The sequence below is a fragment of the Camelus ferus genome, chromosome 20, assembly GCF_009834535.1.
Source record: "Camelus ferus isolate YT-003-E chromosome 20, BCGSAC_Cfer_1.0, whole genome shotgun sequence".
NCBI lineage: Eukaryota > Metazoa > Chordata > Mammalia > Artiodactyla > Camelidae > Camelus > Camelus ferus.
Window position 1 is genome coordinate 24,978,213 of NC_045715.1, and position 14,159 is coordinate 24,992,371.

Genomic DNA, 14,159 nt, shown 5'->3' on the forward strand with positions numbered 1-14,159 from the left:
ACTCTCTGTGCTTCTTTTCTCATCATCCCTAAAGTAGGAATTATAATTGTAATCGCCATCATCATATTGTTTGTGAGGAGTAAATAGAATAAGGTACATAGGATGCTTGGCCTAATACTTGGCACTTGGCCCTCAATAAATGTTAGCCATCAACTATTGTACTTTGTATGATTCACTTAGTATATGTATTTTCTCCTGACACAATTTAAGAATATTGTTAACCAGGTATTGGAAAACTGAAAAAACAAAAGAGGGCATTAGTTTATTACCGAGATAGTCACTACAGGGAGAAGCTACCAGACTGTACTGGACAATCAAAGAAAAGAGTGAATTTATTCTGTTTTTTAATTAACAGCTTTATTGAGGCTAATTTGCACACCGTAAAATTCACCCATTGCAAGTGCATGCTTCGAGGACATTTTAGTAAATTTATATGGTTGTGCAATCATTACTATAATTCAGTTTTGTTTTCATTTATTCATTTTTAGTTGAAATATAGTTGTACAATATTATGTTCAGGTGTTCACCACAGTCCAGTTTTAGAACATTTCTATCACCCCCCAAAATTCCCTCAAGTCCGTCTGCATTCAACTCCTGGCTTTCACATCTAGCCCCAGATAACTATGCTTTCTGCCTCTGATAGATTTGCCAAATACAGTGTAAGTTTTTAAAAATTCACTTGTAAAAGATCATGCAAAAGAGATGCAATTTATAAAGACAATAGATTTAAAAATTATCACAAGTTAAAAGTTATTTAAAAAGTTGGCTGTAATTTTAAAAAACATGGAAATCATCATAAAGCAAAATTTGAAAAAAAAAGAGGAAAAGTGAGAAGAGCCTCGTTTAGGGCATCTTGGACTGGGTGGCGGTTCTAGAGAGAGGAATGAAGTTGCGACGGGAGAATTGGAGTGCCTCGGGCAGAGGCGCCAGACCTTGGGCGATACCACCCACACCTGCTCCCCCCTTCCCGCAGCCCTCCTCCTGCTCAGGCGCAAAGACTCCGGCTTGCCGGCCAGGGGCGGGCTTGGGGCGGAGCCCGAGCGAGAGTTCGCTCAGATCGCGAGCGCGTAGTGACTGCTTCCGCCTGTTGTGTAGGTATGGTGCCCGCGAGGAAGCGAAGAGGCGGCGGGAACCCGGGTCCGGGTCTCGCTCTGTGCTGACTGCGCCCTGGGCCGAGTGGGCTATGGGGGACCCCGGCTCCTCGGTCACGGGAGACCGCCCCGGTGGCCGGAGCTGGTGCTTGCGGCGCGTGGGGATGAGCGCCGGGTGGCTGCTGCTGGAGGATGGAAACGAGGTGAGGGGGAGGGGTCCCCTTGAGGATAGGGAAGGGGGTTGGAGGAGACCGGGGCCAGAGGAAGGCCCGGCGTCCGGGCGGGAGGGACGAATGGAAAAGAGGAGGTGGGAGAAGGAAGGGGAGAGAGCGGTGAAGGGTGGTTCTTTGGGAGGGAGAAAGTCTAGTGCGAGCGGTTGGGGATTCTGAGCTGGGAAGTGTCCGGGGGAAGTAGGGAGCGCGTAGGAGAGCGGCCTAGGCTGGAGCGGCGAGCTGGGGCCGGAGGCTGGGCTGCGTGAAGGAGCCTGGTAGAGAAGCAGAGCAAGAGGCGGCCGTAGGGGATATGAGGACTGCTGGAGTTTCGAGGGGGTAGGAGGCAACTGAGTTGATGGGTTGAGGGGTTGGGATAGCCCCTGTTAAGGTCGCACGGAGCGCAATGGTGCTCAGCCCCGGCGGCGGAACCGGGAGGCAGAGCTGCCCCAAAATCCACGAGTCGAGAACAGCCCGGGGCAAGGCAGGGGCCGGGAGGGCTGCTGAGAGCGTGAACTTTCTCAACTTTATTTTGAAAACGATGAAACGATTGTGAGTGTGGGATCATGTCCCTTAAAATACTCAAACTTTAATGTAAAGATGTCTCCTTCCTTTCTAACTTTTGGGGGAGAATTGACGCCTTGTTGGTTTGGGTCACAATTATCTTGAGTCTCGGTACTGCCAATCAGCACCCCCTGAGATGGGTTGGGGTATGCGGTCGTAAACGCAAAACAAAAATTTTAAAAAGGACAGGTGAGGCTCGGTTTCTGTTGGAGGCCACTAAAACTGGGGTAGTGATTCTAGACAGGGTGATGGAAGAGAGAGGGGGAGAGAGAGAGAGTGCAGTCAGCTTGAGGATGAGGGCTAGATCAGAGGCCAGCTTGTGGTGACTGGGAACCGTTTGGGTTTTGGAAAGGATTTGTGTGAAAGATAAGTGTTTTGATTATTATGTATGTTTAACTATATTTTCCCTATGAGTTACAGTCTCAATTCAGTCTCCCAGGCATTCATTCGTTGCTTACATTGGCGTAGTGTGAGAGGGACAAATAATAATGACTTCTGCTCCCGAAGTGTTTATTGCTTGAATGGGGAAAGAGGGTTTTATATAATGAAGCAATTTGAGACCATCCATGCAGACTGTATGATCCAGGTGCCAAGTTGTGGACTATTTAGTACTTTAAGAGCAGTGGTTCCTCAAGTCAGAGGAGGGATTCAGGTCCAGCCTTACATGTTGCTAGATTTGGGGATTTTACAGGGTTATTTGTATGCTGTGAATTGAAAAACACGAGGAAGATACTTCTGCCCCCAAATCTTTTTTCTGTGTAGGTAACACTGCCTAAAAGTCCACTTTAGGCATTCCTTCTTTTATCTTGAGCATTGACATTCCCTGCACAGCCCTTTTCAAAAGCATATACTTTTGGGAAGCTTGAACAAATGAAGATACTAACATCTGAATAATAGTAACTATACCTTATTTTGTATAGGGTTTGGGTTTTCACATACATTACTTAATCTGAGTCTGCACATGTACCACACTCTCACAAACAACCCTGTAAGGAACTTAGTGGTCATGTTAATTTTAAATAATTAATTAATTATATTTTTTTGATGGAGGTACTGGGGATTGAACCCAGGACCTTGTGCATCCTAAGCCTGCACTGTACTCTACCACTGAGCTATACCCTCCCCACTTCGTGGTCATGTTAATTAATTCTTTCAGATTCAGTTGCTATGGATTATTAATTCATTACTTTTGCATAGCTTGGAAGCCCTAGGAGTCTTGGGAGATGGGGCAGGCAGAAAGAATTACAGCCTCTAAAGCAAGGGCAAGAGGACTATAAAGCACTCCTACGCATGTTTTAAACTATTGGTTAATCTTGTGTGGGGCTGCATCTATGAGGAGAGAGTCATACAAACCAGACTGAATGGTGAAGACAGTGGGAGGAGTGGCTTGCCTTGGAGGCCTGTATGGAGGAGAGGTCTGCCTTGGTCTGCTTGACTACAAGGTTGGGTCTTAGGAAGTAGTTGGAGCATAGCCTGCCTTGTATGTGAGGAGAGGCTTGAGTTAAGCCAAGAGAGGAAGTCTTGCTTATTGTAATGGTCCCCAAGCCATAGCACAGGCTGGTGTGCAAAAGATTTTAGGAGGTATGCCAATATCATTTAGTTAACAGCAGTAGAGTAAGTCGGTTTCTTGCCTTCCCAGTTCCCCTCAAAGTCTCATATAATAATAAAACAGAGTTCCTCTCATTTCACTGAAGGGAATACTGTAGTAAACTGTCTGCCTGAATGGCTGTCTTTAAAATTCTTAAACCAATCCTGGGAGTTTCGTTAGAAAAACTAATTAGATAGAGATTTATTGCACTTCATCTAGTCCCCAGGCCCAAGAAATATCTAGGCCTTTGGGGGAAACCATAGTATCTTCATTTGTTTCCTTTTCTTCTCTTGTATTTGGTTTTCATGAAGCTCTCTGCCCTAAGAGGGTTGGGAAAAGGGAAAGGATGGTTCTTAAGGATTTCTTGGTCATCATGGAAACAGTATGAGTCATGCCCAGGAAGAAAGCATTAGTGAAAGTGGTTAAAGACACCCAAGATGATCTTGTAGACCAGTAATGTCAGTAAGCTCAAAGGCTTACAAAACTTGTAAATGACAACAACCCCCAACCATGAGTTGGCAGTTTGTTGGCATTCAGTTCCCATGCAAAATTTAGTTTTAAATGGTGCTGGGATATTCAGATAAGCTCATACAGACTCTAACCATGGTGTAGGTGAAGTATCAGTAGTATCACAGTAAATTCTAGGACCAGACAGTGAAGGGAAGGACAAAAAAAAATAGTGTTTTCTTCTTTTTCTGGATTCAGAGTTCATAGGAGGCAATTTCAGAAAAGATGCTCATTTCCTTTTTTGTACTACTTTCTCCAGGCTACCCATGATGGCAATCTGATTGTCTCTCAAGTATTAAAATGGGATATTGATCACTCATATGTGGAATCTTAAAAAAAAAAGAGAGAGAGAGAGAGAAAAGAGGACACTAATGAACTCATCTACAAAACAGAAACAGACCCACATAGTAAACAATCTAATGGTTATGGGGGGAAAGGGGGTGGGAAGGGATAAATTTGGGTGTTTGAGATTTGCAAATGTTAACTACTATATATAAAAATAGATAATAAACAAATTTCTTCTGTATAGCACAGGGAACCAAGTTCAGTATCTTCCAATAACCTTTAATGAAAGAGTATGAAAACAAATATGTGTGTGTATGTGTATGCATGACTGGGACATTATGCTGTACACTAGAAACTGACACATTGTAGCTGACTATACTTCAATTTGAAAAAAAGAAAAAAAATTTTTAATGGAATACTGAATACTTTCTTTATCAGAAATAAGGCTACCTTAATGGAAGTTCTTACTGAATATGGGTGACAGATAAATCCTTAAACATTCCACTTAAAAATTAAAAAAAAAAGTTTTTTAATTGAAAGATAATTGATTCACAGTGACATACTAGTTTCAGGTATGCAGCAAAGTGATTCAGTTATCTATATCTATATATATTCTTTTTGTGATTCTTTTCCGTATTGGGTTATTACAAGATATTGACTATAGTTCCCTGTGCTATACAGTAGGTCCTTGTTCTTTAACTATTTTATATGTAGTAGTATGTATCTGTTAATCCCAAACTCCTAATTTTTCCCTCCCTCCTTCCCCATTGGTAGTCATAAGATTGTTTTCTACGTCTGTGAGTCTCTTTCTGTTTTGTAAATAAGTTCATTTAAATCATTTTTTAAGATTACACAAATAAGTAATATCATATATTTGTCTTTCTGTGTCTGACTTACTTTACTTAGTATGATAGTCCCTCGTTCCATCCACATTGCTACAGGTGGCATTATGTCACTCTTTTTATGGCTGAGTAATATTCCATTATAGATTTTATATGTATTTATAAACACACGCACACCACGTCTTCTTTATCCATTCATCTGTCAGTGGACACCTAGGTTGCTTCCATGTCTTGCTTATTGTAAATAGTGCTGTTATGAACTTTGGGATGTGTGTATCTTTTCGAATTAGTTTTTATTTTTGGGGGTATTTGCCCAGGAGTGGGATTGGTAGATCATGTGGTAACTCTATTTTTAGTTTTTTAAGGAACTTCCATACTGTTCTCCATAGTGGCTGTGACAATTTACATTCCCACCAATAATGCAGGAGGGTTCCCCTTTCTCCACACCCTCTCCAGTATTTATTATTTGTAGACTTTTTGATGATGACCATTCTGACCAATGTGAGGTGGTACCTCACTGTAGTTTTGATTTGCATTTATTTAATAATTAGAGCTGTTGAGCATCTTTTCATGTGCCTGTTGGCCATCTCTGTGTCTTTGGAGAAATGTCTATTTAGGTCTTATACCCATTTTTTGATTTGGTTGGTTGTTTTTTTGAAATTGAGTTGTATGAGCTGTTTGTATATTTTGGAAATTAAGCCCTTGTTCACATTGTTTGCAAATGTTTTCTCCCAGTCCTTTGCTGTGCAAAAGCCTATAAATTGGATTAGGTCCTGTTTGTTTATTTTTGCTTTTCTTTCTTTTGCCTTGGGAGGCTGACCTAGGAAAACATTGCTACAATTTATGTAAAAATGTTTTGCCTAATTTTCTTCTAGGAGTTTTATGGTGTCATATCTCATATTTAGGTCTTTAAATCATTTTGAGTTTATTTTTGTTATTTTTAAAAATTTTTTAAATTTTTAAATTTTTATATTTTAAAGTTTTTTTCAGAGGGAAGATAATTATGTTTATTTATTTATTTTAATGGCAGTACTGGGAATTGAACCCAGGTTCTCGTGCATGCTAAGCATGTGCTCTACCACTGAGCTATACCCCCCCAACTTGAGTTTATTTTTGTATATTATGTGAGGGAGTATTCTAACTTCATTGATTTACATGCAGCTGTCCAGCTTTCTCAGCACCATTTGCTAAAGAGACTGTTTTTTCTCCATTGTATATTCTTGCCTCCTTTGTCAAAGATTAATTGACCATAGGTGTGTGGGTTCATTTGTGGGCTCTCTATTCTGTTCCATTCATCCATATGTCTGTTTTTGTGCCAGTACCAGACTATTTTGATTACTGTAGCTTTGTAGTATTGTCTGAAGCGTTGAAGAGTTAATGCTTCCAGCTTTGTTCTTTTTCCTCAGGATTGATTTGGCAATCCTGGGTCTTTTGTGGTTCCATATACATTTTTAGGATCATTTGTTCTAGTTCTGTGAAAAATGTCTTGGGTAATTTGATAGCAATCACATTAAGTCTGAACATTCCATTTTTAAAGGATATATGTATTAATTCAGAGGAACTTCTATAATTGATGGAACTTCTGCCAAACTGTCAAAGCATTGAAACTTCAGACTCAGGGTTTTGGTGGAGGTGGTCACCACAACATTTTAAAGGAGAGTAAGTGAGATTGTAAGGTTCCTGTGTGCTGCTACGTGGTTTCCAGAGAAAATGGTAATAACCCATTTTCCAACTTCTAACCTAAAAAAAAAACAACCCATCCTAGAATCTGGGAGGACGCGTAAGTACGGTATCTTTATTCTTTCATTTATTCACAGATGTCTACTGAGCAGAAAGAGGCTCAGAGGAGTACAGAAATATGGTGGTACACAAGAAAAATAAGGACCCTGCTCATGAAATTTGTATTCTAAAGATAAATTTAGAAGAATAAATAAATGAAAATGACAAAAATAAACTAGTAAGATAATTTTGGATTGTGGTAAATGCATGCTAATAATGTGAAGGAATGCAATGGGGAGGGAGCAGGCAGCAACTTTAGATCAGGTAATCGGAGTAGGCCTCTGAGGAGCTGAGCCTTGAAAGATGGAAGGAGCCCATGCAAATGTCTGAGAGAAGAATGTTCTACCAGAGGGAACAGGTGGAAATACCCTCAGGTAGTAGTGAGTGTTTCTGATCATGATGTGAGATAAGACTAAAGAGGTAGAGGGGGTTAGGGCACTGAGGACTTCAGAGTTTGTGGAAGGAAGTTGGATTATTAGAGAATTTCAAGAAGGGAAATGATCTGGTTTAAAGTTTTTATATTACCACCTCAGCTACTGTGTGAAGTATAAGGGGCTAGCACAGAAGCAAAAACAGCATAACTGGAGGAGGCATTGTTGTTTGGATTAAGGTAGTGGCCATTGAGAGAGAGAAGTGAATAGATTTAGGACATATTTGAACTATAGCCAGTAGATTTTGCTGATGATTTGAATGTGGGGTTGAGGGACATAGAGTGAATCAAAGATGTTTCCTAGGTTTTGAGCGAAGCAGTAGGTTGGATGGTAGTGCCAGTTAGTGAGGTGAGAGTCTGGGGGGAGGCATAGATGGGGGCAAAGAGTCATGGTGGTTTTTGACAGACTGAGGAGGACAGGCATGATTCTGAAAGCTTTTCAAGAGGAACAAAAAGGGCATTTTGTTTCAAGGGGAACCATTCGGCTTAATGTTCCCAGGTAAGATTGGGTTATGGGTCATTATAGGAGTGGCTTGTGCACCAAGAAGAATAAACAGGGAATTCTACAATCTGGATCCCAGAAGAATTTCACTTCCTTCCTTGACAGAGTTATTATGAACTAGACTTGTCCATTAGGAAGATATGATAGATGTGAATTGCAGCTTCTTTGCAACCTTCTCCAGAGGCTCTCATGCTGTCCTTGTGGATAAGATGGACAGTATGGACTTTTTCATCTTTTGGTTGCATTATAACTCATTGAAGTTGTACCCAGATTGTGTGGTAGAATGTTTGCTAGGCTTTTCTGACAACTTTGCCTTTGGCTACATCCTGCTTTAGTCTTTTTATCTGTGTCTTGGAAGGTACAGAGGGCATCATATCAGTTTGGTGGGTGACTCAAAGCTGGGAGGGATATTGAGTATGTCTGATGGAGTTTAAAAATTCAGAAAGGTCTTGACAAGCTCATGACAGGCTGAACTAACAAGATGAAATTTAACAGGAATCAATGTAAGTTTCTGCACTTGAATCCAAATTTACCAACTAGTCAAGTACAGGAAAGAAGGGACATGACTTAGCATAGGAAATTCTGAGGGGAAGGTTAGACCAAGAAATTTAATCATTCCTAAGCCTAAGGATACATTGGCAATGCGATAGATCTGCTATGAAAGCTGATGCAATTTATATGCTCCAGTGATACTGTCTAGAACTGGGAAGAACTTGCATTTGACTGTGTAATAAAAATTAAATTTATGTTTCTTAAAACGGCATCCAGGAATGAAAATAAACCAGGAGTCTCTTCACAAACCCATCAGGATGGCAGAAAGACTCAAACCTATGCTATGGAGTTAGGTTGAAGTAACTGGGAACATAAGGCCAAGAGAAGGGAAGATTTGGTAGAGACTTTATAGCTGTCATGTGAAAGGGGGTTGGAGATTTTTCTGTTGGTGCCCAGGGCAGGATCAGTGCCAATAGATGGAATTTATAGCTAGAAAGATGTCAAGTCAGAGCCATTAAAAAAATTTTATAAAAGCTGTAGTTTTTGGCAGTGTTTAAGACTAGTTGATGGGTATGTTTAGAAAGAATTCCTCCATCCTGTGGGTGGCTGTACTAGGTGACCTTTCAGGGTCCTACCAACCCTGACATTCCGTGATTAACTCTGTTCAGCTGTCTCTTCTTGTCACAACTTTTTGCCTTTTTCTACCTAGGAAGAGATAGCTGATGATCTGTTTGGGTTTCACGAGAGTCTGGTTTCGTAAGTCAGGACTTGTGGACACTGCTGGTTGACAAGATTGTAAAGGACATCCCTTTTCAGTACAGTAGCTGATTGTGTCTCTTACATTGTTGTTGTCTTCCTAGGTGACTGTAGGGCGAGGATTTGGTGTCACATACCAGTTGGTATCAAAAATCTGCCCTCTGATGATTTCCCGAAACCACTGTGTTTTGAAGCAGAATGCCGAGGGCCAGTGGACGATTATGGACAACAAGGTACAGGAATCCACAGAAGCCTAATGATTTTTATTGAATTTTTGTTTATTTTTAAGTTCTTTTTTTTTTTGCGTAGATAAATACATGGTATAAAACTAAAAGATTAAAAAATAATATGTTTTTCCTAGCTACCCACTGTCTTCCCCGGAGACAACCACTTCTCTATGCTACCAGTGATTAGGTTATGCCAAAGTAAGTTCTAATGACTTGAATTGAAGTTAGTTACTTTGAAGGGAACACTTGAATTGGGTCAGTAGGTCCTGTTCCAGAAACTAGACTAAGTTACTTGGAGACCTGGTCTCTTGTGAGTCAAAGGTCCAGAGACCTTGGGAATCTGACAAAGGTGCTGGAGTACACCTGTGATTCAGGGCACAGGGAGGAGGGAAGGATCGAGCTGACTGCACTTAGCTCCTTCCCTTCCCCGCTCCTTTCAGTCAAAGTAAACCCCTCCCCTCACTTTTAACCTGTTTCACATATTGGTGCTTTAAGGAAGATTTCCTTTGAGTATAAGGGTTTTCCTGCTTGGAACAACTTTGAAAACCACAGATCTAGTGTGAAGAGTAAAGGAGGTGAAATAGTATATAAAGACCAGCAATTAGGAAGTACCTAAAGTGCAGCCTTACAAACACTCAGGGTTACAGTGAAAATGCAGATTATGAGGTGAGAGACATTCTAATGTAAACAGTTCAGGATTGGGAAGAGTGAGATGTCTTTAGACGCCATTTTGCAGTGCTCTGGTTGGAAGGATTTTAAGGATACCTGTTAGAAGGAAAGGTATTAAAATGGTTCTGAGACCAATTCCAATGTGTGGGGGGTGGGATGTGGGTTCACACACACACTGCAAACAAGGCACACACCAGCTGGATGTCCTACAATTCAGCTCAGTTCTGGCACTACCTACCCGGAGATGGCATCAGATTCCACAGATTAAGGGCTCAGTCTCATGAGACTGTCCTCCACTTTAGATGCCAATCACAAGCCCTGTGTTAACACCTGTGCTTCTAATCAACCAGCTACAGATTGGAGGTTCCAAGGACCTTTTCTTTGAACTTCAGGTGCCAGTCACAAGTCCAGGTTATTACTTGTGCTTTTGACTGACTGGCTATCAATCAGAGGTTCCCATGAGGGCTTCCCTCTTTGGATTCAGTTAATTAGCTACAGTGATTCACAATTTAGGAATGCATTTACTATTTTACTATAAAAGGATATGGTAAGTGAACGTCCAGATGGAAGAGATGCATAGAGCAAAATGTGTGGGAAGGGGCATGGAGTTTCCATGTGCTGGCCGGATGTCCCACTCTTCCAGCTCCTGCAAGGGTTCATCAACCAGGAAGCTCTCTGAAACCCACCCTTTTGGGTGTTTATAGAGGCTTTGTTATATTCGCATGATTGATTGAATCACTAGCCGTTGGTGATCAATTCAACCTACAGCTCTTCTCCCCTCCCAGGAAGTTGAGGGGTGGGACTGAAAGTTCCAACCCTCCAGTCACAGGGTTGGTTCCTCTGGCAGCCAGCCCCCATAGATGACCCAGGGGCATTCCAAAAGTCACCTCATTAACATAGCAAAAGATACCTTATAGCTCTCTCACCACTTAGGAAATTTCAAGAGTTTTAGAAGCTCTGTGCTAGAAATGGGGATGAATACCAAATATGTATATTCTTATTATAATTCACAGTATCACAGGTATCCTGCAGGCCTGCCTGGCAGCCTCATTTTGCATGCATAAACTGCTAGATTTAAGCTGTTGGAGAAAGTACCTTCCTGCACTAGGATTAAGTTGAGTTGGCATGGTATTGAAGGAGAGAGCATAAATGCTAAGTAAATTGGTTCAGCACTCTTGGCAAGGCACTATGAGCAGAACAGAAGTTGACCCCAAAAAAGGGAACCTTAGAGATGATCTAGTTTAACCCCTTCTATGGACAGCTGAATCCGAGTCCTAGGGAGAGAAGCTGACTTGCCTAAGGCCTTCTACGTAACTGAGTGAGTACAGGGCTCAAACTGAAATAAATCTCTCTACTATGCCCTATTGTCAAATACCAGTAAAGGACACAAGCAACTTGCTATAATGGCTGCATGATTTTTTAAAAATTAAGCATATTTAAGATTTGGCTGCAAGGCTTTAAAACTCCTGCAATGGCTTATATCACAATACCTTAGGAAAAGGTGGTGGTTTCTTCAGAGCTGGGGTTATACTATTACAGAGATGAGTTCTTTGCTGCTTCTTTCCTTGATTATGTGCGGTATGGATGTGCTGTCTTTATGGGATAGCAGATTTTGAGAGGTTGGGAAAGCCTCAAGCTGATTGATTTTAGTATTCCTTGAGTGTCAGCCTCGGGCACAGAGGCAACCTGTGCCAACAGCAGATCATGACTGTGCTCCTGGGTCCCTCTCCAATGTTTGCTTCGTACCTTTTCTTCTAGGGCTGTTGTTACCATGAGACTCCTTTCGCAGGTCTCAGATAAAATAAAGGAAAGGTAGTCTCCTGATTCTTTCAAGTCTTTTCTGTGTAATTGGTTTAAGCTTCTTAGCTTTGATTCAGTGTGTGAAGTAACTGATTTTTGAGAGAAGCTATGACTGGTTTTGATGGAGCAACTGTACTTACAGGTAGAACCCCGCTCCCCACCCCACCCCACCTTTTTTTTCTTGACAGATACTCCTTTTCTTTCTGTCTCCTTTCTGGTGTGATGCCTTTTTTTTTTTTTTTTTTAATTTTGGGGGGGAGGTAAGTAGGTTTATTTATTTACTTATTCTTAGAGGAGGTACTGGGGATTGAACCCAGGACCTCATACATGCTAAGCTATGCGCTCTACCATTTGAGCTGTACCCCCCCCCCCCCCCGCATGATGCCTTAATAGCTCTCTTCTGTTGATGAAGGATTTAAATTTCAGGTACAGGACATTATTGTTATGGTCATTTGCCAAGTCTTTTCAAGACGTAGATACTTCTAATAATTCAACACTCAAAACTGTATTCTCGCTTCATAAAATGATCTCTCTTATATGATGGAACAGCCAGAAAGTGAAAGCTTAAACAGATACAAAAATTACAACAAATTGTATTTTGATTTAAAATTGGGTTAAAAAGAAAAGCCAACCTTAGACACATGGATTATGAAGATGATTGTTATTATATAGATTTCAGTTAGTTGAGAAGTTCTTCAGGTGGTTCATCCTATGTATTGATATCCAGCTTGTTCAGAAAATCACTTGTTCCAAAGGCACAGTCTGAAATGGCATGGTGCATTTGCTCTTCTACATCCTAGAGGCTCAGGTATATCATTTGAGCCTTTCGCATTCTCCCCCTTCTATCATATTGCTATTCACCTGCTAGCTAGTGATTCCTTCCTTCATCCTGCTGTACACTCTGAAATTTGAAGTCTCTGGTGAGTTACACCCTCTGCGAACAAATCTTGCTGCTTGGGACAGTTCAGCTGGCCATCCAGCAGCTAGAGCAGTGGTTCTCAGCCCTGTTTCCACTTTTGCCCATACCTGGGGTACTTTTAAAAGCTACCACATTAAAATTAAGAATGTCCGTTCATCAAAAGACATCACTAAGAGAGTGAAAGACAAGCTTAGAGTGGAAGATATTTGCTGGAAATAATCAGTGAAGAGCTTAAACTCAGCTTTATATAGAACTCTAAATTAATAAGAAAAAAAAGATAACCCAGTTTTAAAAATGGGCAAGAGCCAAGCACTTCACAAAAGATTCTTTCCAAATGTTCAATATCCACGAAATGTTGTGCAGCTTCATTAATGATCCAGGAAATGCAAATTGAAAGCATGATAGAATACCCCTACACACCTGTGGTCACAGTGACTAAAATTAAATACTAATGATGCCAAGTATCAGCAAGGATATGGAGCAAGTAGTCTTTTGGTTAACGTGTAAATTGGTACAATTGTTTTGAAAAATTTGGCATCATTAAAGTGTATGTTTATCATGATAATATTTTCACTTCTAAATGGCTGTCAGCAGTAGAATGGATAAATAAACTGTGGAATAGTCTTACAATGAAACACTATACTGTATACTGTAATGAATATGAATGAACTACTGTATGCACCATGGATAAATATCACAAACATAATATTGGGTGACAGAAGACAGTACAAAAGAATACATATTATATGATGTCATTTACATAATGTTGAAAACCAGACAAAACTAATGTGTGATGTTAAGCCAGGCTAGCTGTCCCCTTCTGGTGGGGGAAGGCTTAGTGGAAAGGGGGCACAGTGGGTGTTCTGGGATACTGATAATGTTAGTTTTTTTTCTGTCTTTTTTTTTTTTAACTTTGTGATAGTTAAATTGAAATGTTCACTTTGTGATACTCATCTAATTGTGCAGTTATGATTTGTGCACTTTTTTGTTTGTATGTTTTAATAAAGAATTTAAAATATTGACTGATACACATAATAGAATTGCTGAAATAAAACACTGCCAGGTACTGGTGAGCATGCAGAGTACCTGGAACTCTTAAACATTGCAGGTGAGAAAACAAAATGGTTCTGCCACTTTGAAAAACAGTTTGGCAGTTTCTTACAAAGTTAAACATAACACTTACCCAGCGATCCTATTTCTAGGTATTTACCTCAAATTAATGGAAATTTATGTTCTCACAGAAGCTTGTTCATGAATGTTTATAGTGGCTTTATTTATAATCACCAAAAACTGGAACAAACAACTAGGCAATCGGAGAAGAAGCCAGTAATCATACCTTGGGATACTACTCAGCAATAAAAATACCAAACTACTGTTACTGCAACCAAGTGGACACATCTCAAAGCCATCATACTAAGTGAAAGAAGCCAGACTCAAAAGGGTACATAACTGTGTATGATTCCATTTATACAACGTTCTGAAAAAGGCAGACTTGTATA

At 40.6% G+C, this 14,159-nt stretch overlaps 1 protein-coding gene across 5 annotated transcripts in view; it reads left to right on the plus strand.

The window, feature by feature from the left end:
• The first annotated feature begins 1,047 nt into the window (after positions 1-1,047).
• The window catches only part of RNF8 (ring finger protein 8), a 34,982-nt gene continuing 21,870 nt past the window's right edge, over positions 1,048-14,159 (plus strand). For 2 of the 5 annotated variants that reach the window (XM_032462982.1, XM_014556473.2), the window contains exons 1-2: positions 1,057-1,294; positions 9,150-9,278. In XM_032462982.1, coding sequence (XP_032318873.1) covers positions 1,184-1,294; positions 9,150-9,278 — 240 coding nt within the window. In that variant the 5' untranslated portion in view covers positions 1,057-1,183. Of the gene's footprint in view, positions 1,295-9,149; positions 9,279-14,159 lie in introns of all 5 variants that reach the window. The other 3 variants (XM_006173285.3, XM_032462984.1, XR_004313556.1) reach the window with 3 other exon arrangements.